This window comes from Neurospora tetraspora (genome assembly GCF_033439725.1).
Source record: "Neurospora tetraspora strain CBS 560.94 chromosome Unknown B0H65scaffold_7, whole genome shotgun sequence".
In the NCBI taxonomy this organism is placed as follows: domain Eukaryota; kingdom Fungi; phylum Ascomycota; class Sordariomycetes; order Sordariales; family Sordariaceae; genus Neurospora; species Neurospora tetraspora.
Window position 1 is genome coordinate 411,348 of NW_026944389.1, and position 19,411 is coordinate 430,758.

Here is a 19,411-nt window from a genome sequence, read left to right on the forward strand (position 1 = left end):
TGTACCCCGCTATACTATAAGGCTTTTATGGTACCCCTTTATAAGGGTTAGTAATAATGGAGAGGGGAGATAGGTATTATACAAACGATTGGAGCGTTATTTGGAATTGTTTGGGATTATTTGGGATAATAATAGAAATTTTAGAAAATTTTAAGAAAAGGGTTATAGTAAGTAATATTTAAGTTAGCATTTTACCCTTGGATAAGAGTCTGGGCGCTAAGTAGCTTCCCGTTTTGGTATATAGGTCTGTTTTAATAATCCATTTTATTATAGTCGACGATATAGTAAAATTGAAATCTATTATTATATTATTATGATAATTATATTTAATTTATTTATTTTTATGCGCTAGTAAGCTAATAATAGGGGTTTTTATATTGTTGGTTTGTTTTTTACAACTGCGAATAGGTATTAGTAAAGTAATGCTAGCGGTAGTAATATTAGTAGTAATATTGGTAATAATATTGGTAGTAGAATTAGTAATAGAACTAATTGTTGCTATTAGTAATGCGAATAGTAATGTTGCTACTTACGTTTAATATTATTAAAGTAATTCCTAAAAAGATGATATTTGAGGGGTAGTTTGTTTTCTAAGAGTAAGCTCCTCTATTAATTATTGAATTCCTATATTAAATGTTGAATATAGCGTAGGAGCAGATTTAAGAGTTTACGCTTATATAAAAGTAGTTGGTTGAATTAGTTTAATTACTACTTTTTTCTTAGCTAGTGCCTTTTTTCGTAGTATTTTAGGAGTTTTGAGAGTAGCTATTGGTACGGGAGCCCTTAGTATAGGTACGGGAATAGGAGTAATTTGAGTTGGTATAGTAAATCTTCGTATTAGTGTAGTTAGTTGAGCAGTTGGTTGAGTAGTTGGTTGAACAATTAGTTTAGTAGCTTCTTTTACTTCTTCTACTTTATTTACTTCCCCTATTTCCTATATTCTAGTTGCTTCTTCTACTTCTTCTATTCCAATTGCTTGTTAGGACTGGTGGAGGAAGGTAGGTTAAGGTGCCTACGAACGGAGCATTTACGTAGGGAGCGATTGCGAATTAGGGGTATAATAAAGGGTACTTTAATATTTAAACCGTTCTCCCAAAGGAAGAAGTTCCAATAACTATTTATTTATATATTAAAACCCGCCTTATAGTAATATAGCCTACAAAATTTCCAAACTGTTCCGACGCTATATAATACTAATATTTAACGTTCTTATTAGGGTTCGTCGGAATTTTTCGGTTTAAATACTTATTAATACGGTATTAGCCTTTTTAGGGCCTAATATAACCCCTTCCCTTATAGGTTTCCATCCCGAATATTTACGTTCCTTTAGTTTTATCCGAGTCCGTTATTAAAGCGGTATTCCTCCTCCTCCGTTTCGGCCTATTAGTACGGCGGCTTCGGCTTTTCATTCGGCCGGTAATTATTTAATATTTTGTTAATTTCTCCTTAGCGGTATAATTTGCTGAATTTTATCCTACTACTTTTGAAATAATTATCGTTTTATATATCGATACCGCTATATTCCGCTATTTATTTTAGGGTTTCTTCCTCTCACTTCGTCCTTATTTAGCGATATACTTAATTAGAATTTATCCTGCCACTTTCGAAATTTTAATTATTTAATATTCGTTTATTATTATATTTTATTTATATATTCTAAACCTTTTCAATAAATTAGCCGTAATTATACAATATTTACTTCGGCTACTTAGTAGTCATAATAATATAGAGGCTTACGTAAATTTATATTCGAAAATTTGTAAATAATTTCCTATATTAAATATAAGAACCTTTCCTCCTCCCTTCCTCTCCCTTCTCCCTTTCTTCCTCTTTTTATCGCCGTTATTATTTATTTTATCGGTTTCTATATTATAGCCCTCAACCTTTTTAGCAACGAACGTTTTACTTTTGCGTATTATTATATTACAAACGTCCTTTTAAATAGTAATTTACTATAAATATTCCTATAATCGTCTCCCATTACCCTACCTTACTAACCTTTTTATAATATTATATATTTCTCTCTTTACGTAAATTATACACTTAATTTTCTTAAAATTTTCGGTCACGTAGGGATTACCGAGGAATATAATAACGATTCCCTTTTTGAATCCGCCGGCGAATTTATTTACTTTATAAAATATAAATATATTTTACCCCAATCTCCCGATCTTACTAATATTTTTTCCTAAGCGCTATTTTATATTCGATTATTATTTATGAACATACCCGCCGTTCTTATACTTATAATTTACTTATTATTTTAATACCCATTAAAATGTAATTATAAACCTGCTTCACTTTTTAAGCGTTTATTAATTTTAATAATTACGCTTCTATAAAGGTCGCCGATTATAAATAAATTTTTATAATTGCTGCCGTTGGATTATAAGCGATTTATTATAAAAACTATATTAATTATCCGTACTTTTTATCTAACTCTTACCTTCGTAATGTTTTAAATTGAAATATTAGCGAAATAATTACCTATAATTAATATTCTCCCGCTATACGTATTCGCGTCTATAAAACCGCTCCTATACCCCCTATTATAATTAATTATAATTACGCTCTAGGCTCTTCTGATTCTTCTAATACTCCGGACTCTTCCGATATTTCTAACGCTTTTAATTCCTTTAAAGCCTTTAACGTTATTAATATCCTTACTCCTATTTTGAATATTATTTCCCCGCTTCCTAATAACTTATTCATTATATACTTTACGAATTTCGAAGCTAAAATTAATAAATTAAATACTATTATCGCTACTTATAATAAAATTGATATATCTTTTTTCTCCGATATGATTACTATTTTAATAAATTTAATTAGTACCGTTAAAACGGAGTTATCAGTAGTAATTATTATTATTAATATTCTATAGAATTAAATTACTACGCTTTCGGAAATTCTATAGGAGTATAATAAGAAGATTATTAATATTATTAATAAAATTTAATTTTAATATTATAATTAATAATAATTTGGGCAGTTTTTTCTGGTTTTTTAGTATAGACCAAGGGGGTTATTAGAGGCAGAGTGATTCGGATAGGGAGGAGTAGATTTGTCGGACCGTCTTTCCCAAAATCCGAAGGTAGGTAATTATAATAGAAATTTCTAGGGATAAAAAGGGTAGTACTCTTCCTTAAAACGAAAAGGAGGAGGGTAAGTAGTTTGAATTAAATATTATTTTAATTAGTAGACTATACTCGAACTTCGCTCCTAAAAAGATTTGACTATTGAATTTACTCGTAATCCCCTTGCTAAGAACCTAACTTCTAAATTTACTCATAATTCTAAGGTAATTAATTTAGGGGTGAAGCTTTACTTTCTTTCCCCTCCTTTAGTAATTAATAGCTACAGTTTAGAGGCTTTATTCTAGTATCTTTACGAGATTATTCGTAACTTTTAAATTAGTACTTTATCTTAAGGTTTTGGGTAGGCTATACGTTTTTATAGTAGTATATTATTTATTCCATTTTAAATAGTAATAAGGATGAAATGAATTTTAAATTCCTGATTAAATTAGTTAATACGAATTCGAAAAGTTTTCAGCCGGGATTTTTTATAAATACAAAAGTTATTTTTATAGACTTCGGGATATTAATTTAAACGCCGAAAGCTGAATAGCAAGTAATTAATTAATTCCCTCAGTAAAGAAATCTTTTGTTCAATTGAATAGAAACTTTAATTCTAAATATATACGGATCTCTACTTCTTCAATTAATCTACAATTTACCAATATTAATTAATAAATACCCTAACCCCTTTCCCCTTTACAATTAAATTAGTAATAATTTAAATTATAAAACGAAATTAAGAAGAAATTAAATTAGAAATATAGTAATAAGAAACTTAGATAACGAATTAAAAGAAAAGAAGTATGAAAACCGAAATAAAAACAAAGAATAAATCCGGTCCTTACTTATTAAGACCCTTCGGTAAATGAATATTTACATCCTTTACGCTAAATCCTTCCTCTAATTAATCGGACCTTTATTCGGTATAATTAATGTAATATTCCGAATTTTACTTTTAATTACTATATCACTAAAAATATTTTTAACCGAAGCGAATTATATTGGTTAAGAGGTAATCATTAGCAGCCGAAATAAGGGATTTCGCTATTTTAAATAATGATTAATAATAACATACTAAACGCTATAGAAGAATAAAATTTTAATTAAGGATTATAAAAATTGAATACCGATAATATAAAGGTATTTATACGAAGAAAATTATTTTAATAAAAGATATTAAATTAGCCCTCCCTTAATTATTTATTTTAATATTAGTAATTATTTTATATATTTGCTATTTATAAACTTTATTAACTTTTTTACTTCTAATAATATTTTCTTAGGAAATATACTTAAAATAGCTATTAATACTTAGGATTTATTTATTTTTACCACTAAAATATTTATTAACGTTATTACGGCCCTCTTTATTAATAATATTACTTTTATTCGCAATATTATCCTAAGGAACACATTCGATAGTAAAAAGGTCTCTAAATATTTAGAGCTCTTCGGAGATAAAATCGGCTTCTATAATTTTATTGATAAAGAGGTTAAATATAGTACTTAGCTTTAGTAATATAAAAAAGAGCCTCAAAATATTAGTAAAGGTCTCTGCTACCGCTTTAAGGACGAAAGGATTTATATTTAGAAGGAGTTTTCTAAGGCCTTTAAAATTATTTATAGAATTAAGGACCCGGAGTAGACTAATAGTACTTTTATTACCTTAAAGAAATTCTACAATAAGTACGTTCTTTATTAGAAAATAAAAATTATAAACGCTATTATTAATTATTCTACCTTATTTACTCATTAATCTTCTATTAATTATAAGAATATTAATCGGTTCATTTATCACGGGGCAAGGCGACGGTTAGGGGGTAGGTTGGATATGCGTAGTTGTATGAGGAGAGGGAGAGGGAGAAGTGTATAGAGGTCTGGCGATATAGGGTAGGGCTAATCTATGCCTAGAGCCAGACCTACACGTATATATACACGTAATATACTATTAGCCAATAGCGGTAATAGTACGAGGCTCGACTGCTTATAGTAGGAGCCGTGTATGTGCAAAGTACAATTGTAAGTAATTCTGTAATACTACCTCCCTACAAAAGAAACTTTAGAGTTTTAAAATTTATATATATATAAAATAATAGATTATCCTTCAATCCCCGTCTTTAAACTCCTCTATCCGTAATTAAAATATTTATTCGAATTCCTCCGCTCGTAATTTCCAGATCCTCCTTATATCCTTAATCTTACTTAATTTTTAATTATTATCTCTTTATTAATATATCCTTACTTCCAACTTATCCACTACGTTTCTCGTAGGGGGTTTCTTCTTTTAGTATATTTTTAATAGTTTACCGAAAATTTTACCCAATATTTCGTCTAATTTCTTTAATTTCTTTATTAATAGTTCGGCGGGTTCGATGGGGACCGCTTCTATTAGCGGGCTAATAATAATATAGTTCGCTATAACGCTAATTTATTTCTTTAAATTAGCGATACGCTTAAAATACTTTAATACAATAACTATAGTCGTCGGCGGGCGGGGTATTAGAATAATAACGGCTGGACGGAGTATTAAAATGGGCGGCGCCCTCTCTTATAGTATAATTTAATTTTTAATTATTATTTAACTTCGGATGAGATCGGTATATTAAAGTAATTATTATAGAAGGTCATAATAGCCTCCTTTATATTCATTACGTTAACTCATAATCTATTAACTAAATTGTAATAAATCTGTATAATTATATAAAATTAATAATAATTACTCCCCTTCTATCTCTAAGATAATAATTTATCTAATTGCTATTCTGCAATTGCTTTATAATTATCGGTCCGTATTATTATTTTACCCTTGTTTATTCTTACGTCCGTTTGAATAGTAGTTTAGTTAGGTAGCCCTTCTTTAAAAAGTTTAATTATTAATATATAAAATACTAGTAAATATTCAATATTAATAAGTAATATTAATTTTATATCGTGTAACTTCGCTTAATTAATTTCAAAGGGACCTTCCTATCGAAAGTACAATTTATTATAAGGGCGGTTATTAGCGAAGTTAATTGTATTTAATATAATTAAGTTTTTAACCTAATATTTAAGTATGTTTAACCGCTTTTTATTAGTATTAAACTCGTAACGATCCTATACTTTTTTTATCGAAATCCGAACGTAATTCTAAATAGTTTCGAAGCGGGCTAATAGTTCGTTCGCCTTTAAATACTCTTTTTATTATATTAGAGAGAGTTAGGACGGGGTAATTAATAATAATTCGATACTTATTCGTAAGTAAAAACTATAGTTGGTAGAGAAAAGGGTTATTCTGATAGTTTCTAATATTATATTATTGCCTACAAATTCTATTAAAGGGAGTTAGCGAATTTAATCTATTTATACCTAATTTATAAATATCCGTAAATACTATTTTATCTCTACGTTAATATATTCTATTTAAGTATTCGTTTTAGGGTGGAAAACGGAATTTAATAATCTCTTAATAGCTAATCTTTTATAAATTGTAGCCTAGAATATTAATATAAATTAGAATCCTATATTTAATCTTATAATATTGGGAAGGCTACAGAAGGTATATATTTACTCGATAAAACGGTCGGCGAATTTCTCTCCTTCTATAGTTTCGATAGTAATATAATACTGCATTTTAGTAAGTCGGTCTACTATAATAGTAATATATTTAAATTTTTAGCCTAATTAAACGCTTTCTAAGAGGGGTAATACGTAATCGATAAAAATATCGTTCTATAGTACGAAAGTAATTAATATCGGTTTTAAATAATTAGCCTTAATTTATCGTAATACTTTTATTTTAAAATAAATAAAATAGTTTACAATAGGCTTTAACAGCTTTTATTATACTTAATTAATACTAATATTCGTTTATTTATACCTAAGTTTTATTTTTACCCGGGTACCCCGCCGTTGATAATAAGTAGGCGTAGTAAATTAATTATAGGTAGGTAGCAGTATTATTTAAGTCGATGAATACCCTTCCTCTATAGTAAGGTTTATTTTCTATTATAGAATATTTTAAGAAGGTTACCTTTAGTTTCTTTTTAATATATAAACGCTATTCTGACCGGTTAGGGTCCCGTAGGCAAGCCGTAGCCTCTTATATTAATACTCATTTCGTATAATTATCGTTAATGATTTTATTAATTAATGTTTTAGGTTCTTTCAAAGCGTTTAAGGTAAAAAGGAAAACCTCTTCTTCGAAGTTTAAAGTTTTAACGAAGATGCTAAATAGGATTTCTAACTCTATATTAAACTTTAAATACCTAACTTTAAACTTAGCCGGGTCGATTAAAGTATAATAGCGCGCTTTTAAATACTAATCCTCTATATTTAAAAAAACGTCCTCGGGTTTCTGATTTAAGGCGTTAGGGCGTAAATTTTTAAAGCCAAAGGTATAACGGATTAAGAAATTAAAGCGGGATAAGAATTATAACTATCGTATATAGCGCGGGGTTAATTATTTATTTATAGTAAAAATCTTCAAATTTTTATAATCTGTTAAAATATCGAACGGTTATTATATACTTTCAAATTCTAGCCTCCACTCCTCTAATACTTTAATAATAGCTAGTAATTCATTATTATAAATATTATAATTATATTCTTAACCGGTATATTGTAATGAAAAGTAGGTTACTGGGTATAGGATTCTATTATAGGGGGTTATATTGGTTCTCTTTATAATAATTTTTAAAGTTGACGTTTTAGTTTTTAGAAAATTTATTAAAAGGATTTATAGGCATATTTAAAGGGAAATTTAATTTAGGGAATTTCTTCTAGTTTTTTAGTATAGACTAAGGGGGTTATTAGAAGTAGAGTAATTCGGATAGGGAGGAGTAGATCTATTGGATTGTTTTTCCCGAATTACGAAGGTAGGTAGTTATAGTAGAAATTTCTAGGGATAAAAAGGGTAATACTCCTCCTTAAAACGAGAAGGAGGAGGGTAAGTAACTTAAATTAAATATTATTTTAATTAGTAGAATATATTTAAGCTTCGCTCCTAAAAAGATTTAACTATTAAATTTATTCGTAATCCCTTCCCTAAGAACCTAACCTCTAGATCCACTTCTAACTCTAGAGCAATTAACTTAGGGGTAAAGCTCTACTTCCCCCTCCCTCCTTTGGTAGTTGATGGCTACGGTTTAGAGGCTTCATTCTGGTATCCTCGCGAAATCATTCCTAACCTTCAGATTAACACCTCACTCTAAGGTTTTGGGTAGGCCATGCTTTTCTATGGTGGTGTCTTTTTTGCTCCATTTCAATAAGCGTTCTAATAGTACGTAAAATTAGAAATTTTAAAGAGTAGATTTAATTCTTATATTAAGAATTATGATTTAATTAAGCGGGCAATCCCGAACTTTACCTACGCTCGGTCGGAATAAATAGAAATACTACCCTAGGATAATTAGATAATTAATTCCCACTCCCATTTTCCCTCTTAATTTTTACAACTTTTAACCTTAATTATTATATAATTCCTTAAATACCCTATATCTATATTCTACTTCGCCTTCTTCTAATCTCCTACTCTTTTAATCCTTTAATTCTGGCTTTATTTTATTCGTATCTTCTTTTGTTTTAATCCCCTAATTCCGGCCTTACTTCGTTTATTTTTCTTCGCTTTTTATTCCTTAATTCTAGCCTTATTCTATTAATATTCCTTTATTTTCTATCCCTTAGATCCGGCCTTAGTTCGTTTATATTTTTTAATTTCCTATATTATATGATTCAATTCCATTACTACCTTTTAATTATTTTAATTAGCCTTTATTAATTTTATAATTAATTATCCTATTTATTTCCTCTATTATAACTCCCTCGCTTTGTACTCGTTTAATAATTCCGGATAATTTAGATTTTTTAATAATACTTATTCATTATCTTCTTCCGGGTACCCCTTCTACTTTATTTAATATTACTAATTCTTTCCCAAACTTACGTATTTTATAATACTTTTAATTTCTACCTTATGTTACGGTATTTCGTCTTCGATATTTATTATTTCGCCCTTCGGTATAATTATTTTCGGGTTACTATAATAAGACTTTAATAATATAATAAAGAAGACCGGATAGATACGGTAATACGCCGGTAATTTTAATCAGAAGGCTATCTTTTTGTTGTTTATAATTTCTATAATTTAAAAAGGTTTTAGGAATTTAGCCGAGAGTTTTACGCTCGGCCGTTATTATTTAATATTTTTCGTATTTAAAAATATTTACTCGCTGACTTTAAATTTTTATAATTTTCGAATTTATTATATTATTTCGTATACCCCCGGTTAATTTTATTTAAAACGACGATTATTACCGCCCTTCCCCGTATAAATTCTATAATTCTTTTAATAGTAGTTATAAGTAGGATTATACCTCTTCCTTATTCTAAATCGGCGGGGCTTCGTAATTAATAATTATAAAGAAACTTTATAAGAAATTTATTAATTATAGTATAAAAATAATTATTATAAATCTATTCCGTTAGAACGAATTTTAATATTTAAGTTATTTATTCTATATTGTAGAAAATATAAAAGTAGAATTTTGAATTCTAATTGTATCGTTCGGTTTAGCTATCGGTTTAGGAGTATTAGGTAGTATTAAGGCGCCGCTGGATTTTTAATAATTTATAGTATATTTTTTAAAAAGTATTAATAAAAAGGCTTCCCCGGTTAAATATAATAGAATTAAATAGGCCGAAAGGGCGGAAAATATATTGTTAGAAAAATTGAGCGAATTATTACGTATCGATTATCTTTTATATAGGGATATATAGAATATATTTAATAAAGCAGTTAATAATAATTAAAATTATATTATATGTCCGGTTCATAATAGGATTATACGTTTTAGATAATTTAATAATAAAATTATACGAAATATTTTACTATAGGATAATTAGGACGGGTAAGGATGTAAAATAATTATAAAGCCTATAATATTATAGTTTTGCTATTTAGTAAACCGGGCAAATATAAATGTAAGCTTTAATATTAATAATAATAATAGGTTAGAGGGAAGTTCTTTTTGCGGAGGTTATTCCGAAGGGGTATTATTAATAACCTAAAAGACGGAGCGTCCGTTACGTATTTATATCCTATTAATAATTCCCGGAGGGTAGAGATATTAATATGTTAAGGTTAGTGGAGGAAGGTAGGTTAAGGTGCTTACGGACGGAGTATTTATATAGGGAGCGATTGCGAATTAGGGGTATAATAAAGGGTATTTTAATATTTAAACCGTTTTTCCAAGGGAAGAAGTTCCAATAATTATTTATTTATATATTAAGACCCGTTTTATAGTAGCGTAGCCTATAAAATCTCTGAGCCGTTCCGACGCTATATAATGCTAATACTTAGCATTCCTATTAGGGCTCGTCGGAATCCTTCGGTTTAAGTGCCTGCCGGTGCGGTGTTAGCCCTTTTGGGGCTTGACATTGCTTTATTTACTTTGATAGCTTTAATAGTTTGAGTAGTAGTAATAGTAATAGTAGTGCGATTTAATATATTAGCCAAGAGAGAAGGGCGAGTAGGAGGAGGTATAGTTATAGGACTGCTAGTAAGGCTGTTGGTACGTAACTGAGGCTAGGCTTAGCGTAGAGTTAGTCGATTTCTTTTCTAATTTTTATAAATTTTGGCTACTGATAATAAATAAAATTTAATAAGAGTATCCCTATATTCTTCTTTATATTCCTATTTTTGTATAGTAGGGAGTTTCTTTTCTAGAGTATTAAGGCTTTCGAAAGGGAGTTCTTTACTATAGCGAATGGGTTTATTAGTAAAAAGGCGCGTTATTGTGTTTTATAACCTAATTGGTATTAATATCTTTAGTATAATTGTAAAAGTACGGTTTCTATTAGGGATAAAATCCTATGCTTTTTTTATACTAGTTATTAAAATGCTTAAACGCTATGTTTATTAAAGTATTAACTAAGAGTTTATTGAATAATTTATTCCTATCTTCTATAAGTATTAGTATTAATAGAATCCGTTTAAATACTGGCGTATAATTATTATTATTACAATATTATTTATCGGGTATAGGACGTTTATATTCTAGGTTCTTATTATAAGGCTTTTAAAGATAATCGAGGGTAGCCTTGCGAAAATATAGAGCATTAAATTATTGTATAAAAAGCAGGTTGTATTTTCCGCGGCATTGTTTATTAATTTTAAATTATTTAACTTTGTAAGTAAATTCGTACAATAAATACTATTTTATATTAGTATTTAGTAATAGTTTATTTATTGCTTCGTTGGATGTATTATTATTATTATTGTCCTCGTTGTTAATATCTAGATTGTTTTCTTTATCCTCGAATACGACACCATTTATTAACCTATTAGGCACGGCTGGAGCATACGGTTATTTAAATTGTAGCCGCTATTATTGTTTTTTTGCTAATTGTTTTAATTATTTATTATTAGATTTAAGGTAGTTAAAAGCCTAGAAGGGTATAAAGAAGTAAATTCGTCCCTATCCTTTAGGATTATTGCGTATCGCTCTTTTAAAACGCTACTATATATCTGGTATATTAGGAGTAGGGGGTATACCGAATTATACGATTCTCTCAACGTTTAGAAGGTCTATACCTATATTTAACGATATAATTGCTAGGTATATGCGGTAATCTATTAATTCCAAAGCAAAATCCTTATAAATAATATTTTTATTTATTAGACGTATTAAAGAATTATATAACCGTATAATTTTACGGCCTAAGCCCTTACTAAAACTATATTATATATATAGGTAATTGATAAGCGTATACTATATTTTAGTAAGGTAGTTGCAGTTATTAATATATACGATAGTTTTAAGAATTTATTAAAGAATTAATAAAGTAGCGCCTTTAATTAGGAAGTATAGTCGGCGGTAGTCGTTAAAGTAATTGTGGAAGAGAGGCTGGATAATAATAGAGATTTCTAGTCGGTCTACGGACGTTTTAATAATTTTGACCCCCGAATTAAAATTAGCCTTTTTAGTAATAAAGTTTTAATAGATACTAATAAGCGTTGTTGTATAATTAAATTATAGAATCCGTTTTAAAATAAGGGGTTATAAAGTATATAGGTATTGAAATTCTTTACGAAAATTTCGCTAGTTTAATATATAATATAGTTCGTCGATAGTAAAAAGGCTAAGCCGTAGATAAAAATTAAGGGATCTTAATATAATTATAAAAGGAGGATTGGTAGTAAGCTTTAAATTTAGTAAGATATAAATATAATCTCTAGTAGCGATTTACTTCTATACTTTTTTATTCAATTAACCGGTTAATGTATTGCTTAGAAAGTATTAAAAGATAAGGCTAATATACCCGAAGAATTACATCCTTATTTATTTATATAAGCTTTAAACCTAATACTTTAGTTATAATATCGTTACGTTAGCTCTCTCCTAGCTTAGCAAGTAGTACGATCTATATTGTAATTTTATTATATAAGGCTAAAAAGGTATAAAGAACGATGCTTTTTCTATAGCTTGTTATTGCAATTAGGATTGTATTCTCCTACTCGTACGCTAGCTGTATTATCGCCTTGATTTGGCCTTTTCGAAGTTGCTTATTATTATCGATAATGTCTTTTATTACCCGCAATACGCGTTGGAGGTCGATAGGGGGGTCGAGATCGGAATTTATAGTATTAATAGTATATAAAATTAGGGGAAAAAAATAATGCGTCGCGAAGGAACAAGAAGGATATTCGGAGCTTAAAATTAGTATAATATTTATACTTCCAAAATTTTAGAAAGTTCGGATAAAGGAGGGTATTATAATAAGCGGCTGGTTAGGCAACGAAAAAGGGATATACGAACAAAAATTTACCTTTTAAATTAGAATTAATATTTATAATTATTATATTAAAAATTAATTATACTATTCGATTTATTTTAACAAGCATATCCTCTATATATATTTTACATTCTTAGAATATATTATTATAATATTATTATCGTATAGTATATTTGGCCAGCCAGATGGTTTTGTATAGAGGCGGGAATTATAAACGGAATTATATTACCTAGTAAACTCAGACCTCTTTTTTAGGCAATTTCAATTAATACCAACCAATACATTAAAAGAATACGTGCACGGATCACAATTGGAAACATTAGAAAGATTCAGTTTCACTTAAGTGAGAATCCCGTATGCAACACGGGCCAATTTTTTACGCGAAGCGCACGGGCCGCAGGCCCAGTCTTGGCGGCCGCAGGTCGCCCATGCCCAAAAAAGAGGTCTGATTCTGAGATAAGTTATATACCTCTATTCTCTCCGAACCAATAGTCAACCATTAACTAGTAACACAACTACCAACGGTACCCCCAAAAGTTCTGTCGACATTCAGCCTCTACACCTTCAGATCCACAGCGGCCTCGTAGAGTTAGAGGCGGCCGACACGACAAGGTAGTCGACCCCGTTTGCTGCCAATGTATCCATGACTTACCTCGCTACATCCGAAACTTTGACGAGATGTGGGAGAAGGAGAGAGCGAAGAACTCCCCTCAAAGACACGGAGGGTGTCGACGGGTCGGAGTTCCCAACTGACCTCGACGAACTCCAAAAGCTCGTCGACCAAATGGGTGATGCGATGAAAGATACCAGTGACATCCTACGACCCGGCCGAACAATGTGCCCTAGTCAACCAAATGGTTGAAGCCATGCAGAATATGGATGGAATCGTTGATAACTTTGTCATAGATTGATAAAATGATTGCCCGCCACATCGCGGCCGTCAACCAGGGCGACAATTTGTCTCCGGATTTTCCTGTCAGCAAAGAGGACAAGGTAGAGGTCGTCGATGCTATCACTCTTTCTCAATCTGCACACTAATTCTCATGTCATTTTTTCACAACTACAACCCAATCCGGGCTTGTATTTCTTTTTCCCAGGACCTCTTTCCACCCTATCTTATCGGGTGACTTTCGTCTAATGTTCTTGATGTCCTCGCTGCCAACTGGCAACTGCCGTTAATTTTCCCCAGCTCCAAGGTGGCCCATCCGGCAGGCACCGCTCTTTCCATACAGGCTCCTCCTCCCTCTCCCATAGAGCCTTCTCTCGGCTTGCTGTTTTCCCCCGCTTACATCACTTCACTTGTCGACCACACGTTCATTCGCAGAACGCGAAGCATCCCTCACGCCCGCAATCTGCACTGCGCATTGTCGTTCTTCTGCTACGACGCAGGCAAACACATTTGCTACTCTTTTTACTCCAACTCCTCGTAAGTCGCGTTATCCAGCGCTCGTTGCAGTCATGACCGTTTACCCCGCCGGGCGTTGGTTCTCCTCGAGGACGGTGACATTCTCCCGAATAATCACCAACATATATCGCACCTCCATCAACAATCCCCAACAATGCAGGCTCTGTTCCCACACAATGATGGTGCTGGTTTCAGATAAATACGGGACGTCTTGTACTCACTATATACTCGTTATTCTTGCAGAATATGGATCCCCCGAACCCTCCCGCACCTCCGCAGCAGGAGATTACCAGCTTAGAGCACTTCCTACAGATTCAAGCTGCTGAGGAGGCCGCGGCGGAGGCTGCGCCAGCTGCCAAGGGCAACACCACTGCCGACGATTTCCCAATCAATCCCGCCGAGCAACGTGCCCTGGTTGATCAATTCATTGCAGCGATGCTGAAAACTGTCGACATTGTTGACAACTATCGAAACGATCCTACCGAGAACCCCGATGTGAAGTACGTCCTCGGTCTTCCGAGAGAGAAGATGGTGAGAAAGGGTTGGGAATTTATGGTCAGTAGCCCTGCCACAATGTGCTATACCAGTCATAGGCTTTACTAACAGTTCGATTTTGCAGGTCTACGTTTACAAGGTCCAACGAGGAATTATCCACCCCGACGCGTTGTCCCCTGATATCCCGAACTTCATGACCAGGTGGAGATTGACCTTAGGCACCTTTCGGGTAAGCGCCTTCGCCCTACTTTGTTCCATCATCGGCGACATCCAATGCTGACAGGGGCGCCCAGAAATCAAAGGCTGCTTGCACCGATTTATTCACCCTCCCATTTCTGTGGAGGTACTCTTGCAATCCGGTTCGCGAGTTGGAGGTGAGTTACACTGAACCAACCCACCTGTCTCCGGTATGATGGCCCCCCCCGCTAATGTGCTTACTGCGCTCTGAGTAGACGAAGGTGTCGAACAATCACACCAACAAGTTAAAGGAATACCGCAAGCCGATTGATCAAGCTCGAAAGTTCGGAGGCTCGTATGAGACCGTCGGCAACATCACTACGATCAGAAATGCGGCAGGCGAGATCATCGAAAGGCTCAACAAGCCTCAAAAGCGCCCCCTGGCGGAATACATGGACGAGGACCTCGCAGCCTGTGCAAAGGTCAAACGACAGAGAAGGACTACCGGAGCTTCCTCAGCCTCCGCAGCCACGTATATCAGCTCTATTAACAACGGCAATGTGGCAGCGTAACAGCCTGTCGAGGGCGCAATTGGCGGTCCTTTGGCCACCATACAAGAGGAGCCCTCTGACCAAGACGACCCCTCCGATCAAAGGGAATACTCCGACGAAGACAGCTCCAATGAAGATGAGCCCGCTGTTGAAGACGGACACGCTCTTCATGACCAGCCCGGTGTTCAAGAGCATCCCGGCACTCATCAGCAACCGACACTCATCAGCAACCCGGCACTCATCAGCAACCCGGCACTCATCAACAACCAGGTATTCGTCAGCAACAGGTTATTCGAGCGGACGATGAGGAATCAGCACCGGTTCAAGCTTCGAACGGCTTTAGCAATGGCGAACAGGACGCCGGCCATCACCACCAGGCCGAGCAGTATACTGCGCCCGTTCCACAACCATCACTGAAAGAACCACTTGTCAATTATCATCCCAGCCAGTACCCGGCTTCCCCCGACAATCATGCAAATGCTGGTTTGCCCGTCGGGAATCAGCAGGCACAGCAGCCCGTCGATCCGATGATATTCTTCAATTTCGATAGATATTACGACCGTAACCAGCCCATCGCTGGTCACTCTGGAGGCAATGGAGACAAGAAAGCTAACCCGGGTCATGGAACTGCCAATTGAGTCCAGGATTACTTTCCAGGCGATGCTCCAAGAGCAATCCGCTCTTCAGCGGGAACAAGAGGGATCAGGATCTCTTGCGGTATCAGATGGCCCGAGCAGCCCCGGACCCGATGTCGCCAACTACAACCCTGGTAATAAGCAAGACCATGCGCCGAATCACCATCAGTCATTGGACGGAGAGTTTGGGTACGACCCGCTGAATCAATACCCGGCTCCTGCTGAGGGTGATGCAGAAGCTGATCCGTTGGTGCGGGATCAACACTCTCAGCAGCCCGCCGATTTCATGGCGTTTTTTAACTTTGACAGATACTTCAACCGTAACCAGCCCATCGCTGGCCATGCTCGAGGCAATGACGGCAGCCACCCTGCCTAGAGATCTGGAGCTGCGGATGAATCCGATGATTAGTCCCCATGGTGCCCGCCCGGCCAACTTCCTCTTCCGCTTCGCGAGCTTCCGGCTGCGGCAGCCAACAACCGCGCCAATAACGGCAACCAAGGGAACAACCGCGGCGGCAACAGGAGCAACGGCAACAGGACGGCCGACTTCACCAAGCCAAAGAATCCATCCATCTGGGACTATATCAACACCTTTACGGGAGGCAGTGGTGATTGGCGGATATGAGACTGCTCATTTCAATTTTAGAGCAAGCGCTCCAGAATTTCAGGTTTGGACTACAGGTGTGATGTCTATAGTGGAAGGGGTGGTGGATGGTACGGGATGCAAGTTGCATCTGGGAGATGACTTGCTGTCCCCGACCGTATGCTGGAGGTCCGCGAGGATCGCTTTGCCGGTGCAGACATAGGTCCTGGTGGCTTTGGAATCCAAGATGGGTTCCGGTTTCTTGAGCGCGGAGTAGGGGCTGTAGGGCGTCTTTTCCCTGGTGCAAGTTGCCCAGATCTTGTTTTATTTTGTCTTGTAACTTCTCTCTTCCTCTTTTTCAGGCCATTCATGGTTTCTTATCTTGGGGCAAAGACCCAGTACTGGCCACAGTCTCCTTTCGCAATGCTTTTTTCTTAGCTTCTACTCGCTCATTCGTTCTCAATATCGTTTCCGGTGACTGAATGGAATTGTTTACATGTCTTCTAGAGAACTAGGTACTACTGAGTACCTTACTCCGGAGTTGCAATGCATGGTCTAGAAGATTTCTAACGCCTTGAAGAACAATGGCCCTGCCTCTTTCCATGAAGAGGTATACTCCGTCCGATGTCCTCGTCCGCAACGGGTGTCATTCATTTTTGCAGGTGGCGGCCGGCAGCCCTCGCGGCCGGCACCGCACCGTAACCTGAGAAATCTCCCTTCACTTTTGAGGGCGTCCTCCCGCGGGCCAACCTGTGAGCTCCTCTTACCTTTCAAGGGCTTCCTCGCTCGTTCTTCTTCCAAAATCACAACCTCACAACCCAACCAACCGATCGCGTCCTTGTCGCCAGAACAAGGAAAGCAATTACGTCCAGTCCAAGGTCGGATCGCGTCTGCCCTCTCAGGGCATATACGGATCTTACTATATACTCACCGCTCATTCCTGAAAATGGAACCCAACAACCCCCCTGCTCCTCCACAGAGGTTCATTACCAGCGCCGCCCAGTTCCATCAACTTCAAGAGGAGGCCAGGGCAGCAGCGCTGAACAGCGCCAACGCGGCAAAATGTGCCGACTTCCCTAAAATAGACGACGAAAAGCTGGTGTTAATCGACGAGGTGCTAGCGGCCATGACTAATACGGCTGGTCTGGTCGATAATGTAGGCGAGAATCTTGACGATAACGGGAACGTCAGGGCCACCGCAATATGCCGAGGAAGAGACAGGAAGAGATGGCCTGGACGTGGTTGGTAAGTGGTCTTCCCATCACTCTACATACCCCTCAATCGATTCGTACTTACATTCATCGTGCAGTACAAAGCGCGCGACATTCAGCTAGGAATTCGCAACCCCGATGTCTACACACCCGAGTTCCCCAACTTTATGAGCAGGTGGAAGGCGTTTGTGTCCTTCGTGCGGCTAAGTGTCTTCTCCCCCTCGTTCCAAACTCAGCGTATGATACTAACTTGTGAGCCCAGTCCACCAAGGCCGGGGCCACAGACTTGTTTGCAGCGTCCTACATGGACCGGTATATCGGCAATCCCATTGCGGAGTTGGACGTAAGTTGAAGCTACCCCGTGTCCGCTTTAATACCAATCACATGTCTAGATGCAGTCGTTGGCTAATATCTTTGGGCCTTGTTCACGCGCCATAGACCAAGGTGTCCAACAACCACACAAACAAATTGAAGATATTCAACACCGAGCTCAAGGGAGCCCGAGATAACGGCCGTACGGTCACAGAGAACAACGACACTGCCGAGATTAGGGACGCCTCGGGAATCCTGGTCAAGACGCTTGTTAGACCGAGAAAGCGCTCTTTGAACGATTTTCTCGACGGAGAGTTGCCCCTGGACGTAACCAAGCCGAAGCGCGCTCCAAGGAGCCGGACGGCCACAGGGGGTTCTGTGGCCTCGGTTGCCACAGCTGCTATGACCGGTGTTGGAGGACAGCCTGCCCAGGGCGCAGCCGCGAGTGCTTTACCGGCCATCCAAGAAGAGGAAGAAGAATCGGATCTTCCCCAGGCAAATCTGTCCAACTCCCAAGTCGACGCCAGCCAACTTAATGTCGACCAGCCGAGCGCCCACCAGCAGAACGTCCACCAGCAGCACGTCCAGCAGGGGAACATCCAGCAGGCGAACATCGAGCAGGGGAACATCCAGCAGGCAAACATCTACCAGCACAACGCCGAGCATGCTCAGGCGGGGCAATTAAACGTCCAGCAGGCGAACATCTATCAGCCGCATATCAATCAGCCGCATATCCAGCAGGGCAACATCCAGCAGGGGAACGCCGACCAGTTTAACATCCAGCAGGCGGAGGTCGACCAGTTTAACATCTACCAAGCCAACGCCGAGGATGCTCAGGCCGGCCAGTACCCTGCGGGCCAGTACCACGCGTCTCATCCATATCAACCTTTCAATACGCCAAACCAGTATCAGGCCCCCAATCAGTATGGAGCTCAAGTCAATCGGGCTGGGTTGGGACAGGCACCCGCGAACCCAGCGAGTGTACCTTTGAACGCTTTGGACCCGTCACTCGGCGATCACGAGAACCACAATGGCGGCAGCCAAGCTGGCTCCGAACGTGCGGCGGTGAACCGACCCGGCCGTCTTGTCCAGAACAGAGCTGGTGCCAATTGGTGGATTCAGGATAACGCCTTTGACTCGGTTGAGTGAAAGCTTGCGCTGAGGGCTGACGTCTACACCGCATTTCGC

The 19,411-nt window shown here is 36.5% G+C and overlaps 3 protein-coding genes across 3 annotated transcripts; 2 read left to right on the plus strand and 1 right to left on the minus strand.

Annotated features, from left to right (window-relative positions):
- Nucleotides 1-11,887: 11,887 nt before the first annotated feature.
- Nucleotides 11,888-12,052, minus strand: B0H65DRAFT_433612 (uncharacterized protein; the record flags this gene model as incomplete). The annotated part of the gene is made up of 1 exon (XM_062825079.1): nt 11,888-12,052. A coding segment is annotated over one exon (165 nt), but the record flags the coding sequence as incomplete, so codon positions are not given.
- A 2,453-nt stretch (nt 12,053-14,505) lies between these two features.
- Nucleotides 14,506-16,493, plus strand: B0H65DRAFT_511154 (uncharacterized protein; the record flags this gene model as incomplete). The annotated part of the gene is made up of 5 exons (XM_062828463.1): nt 14,506-14,814; nt 14,879-14,983; nt 15,048-15,128; nt 15,276-15,463; nt 16,127-16,493. 5 exons carry the CDS (start codon nt 14,506-14,508, stop codon nt 16,491-16,493), a joined length of 1,050 nt encoding a protein of 349 aa, XP_062678150.1.
- Nucleotides 16,494-17,646: 1,153 nt separating this feature from the next.
- On the plus strand, nt 17,647-19,372 carry B0H65DRAFT_541693 (uncharacterized protein; the record flags this gene model as incomplete). Its single annotated transcript, XM_062829180.1, has 5 exons — nt 17,647-17,856; nt 17,892-17,945; nt 18,010-18,108; nt 18,174-18,254; nt 18,350-19,372. The coding sequence occupies 5 exons, from the start codon at nt 17,647-17,649 to the stop codon at nt 19,370-19,372; spliced, it is 1,467 nt and encodes a 488-aa protein (XP_062678151.1).
- Between the last annotated feature and the right edge of the window lie 39 nt (nt 19,373-19,411).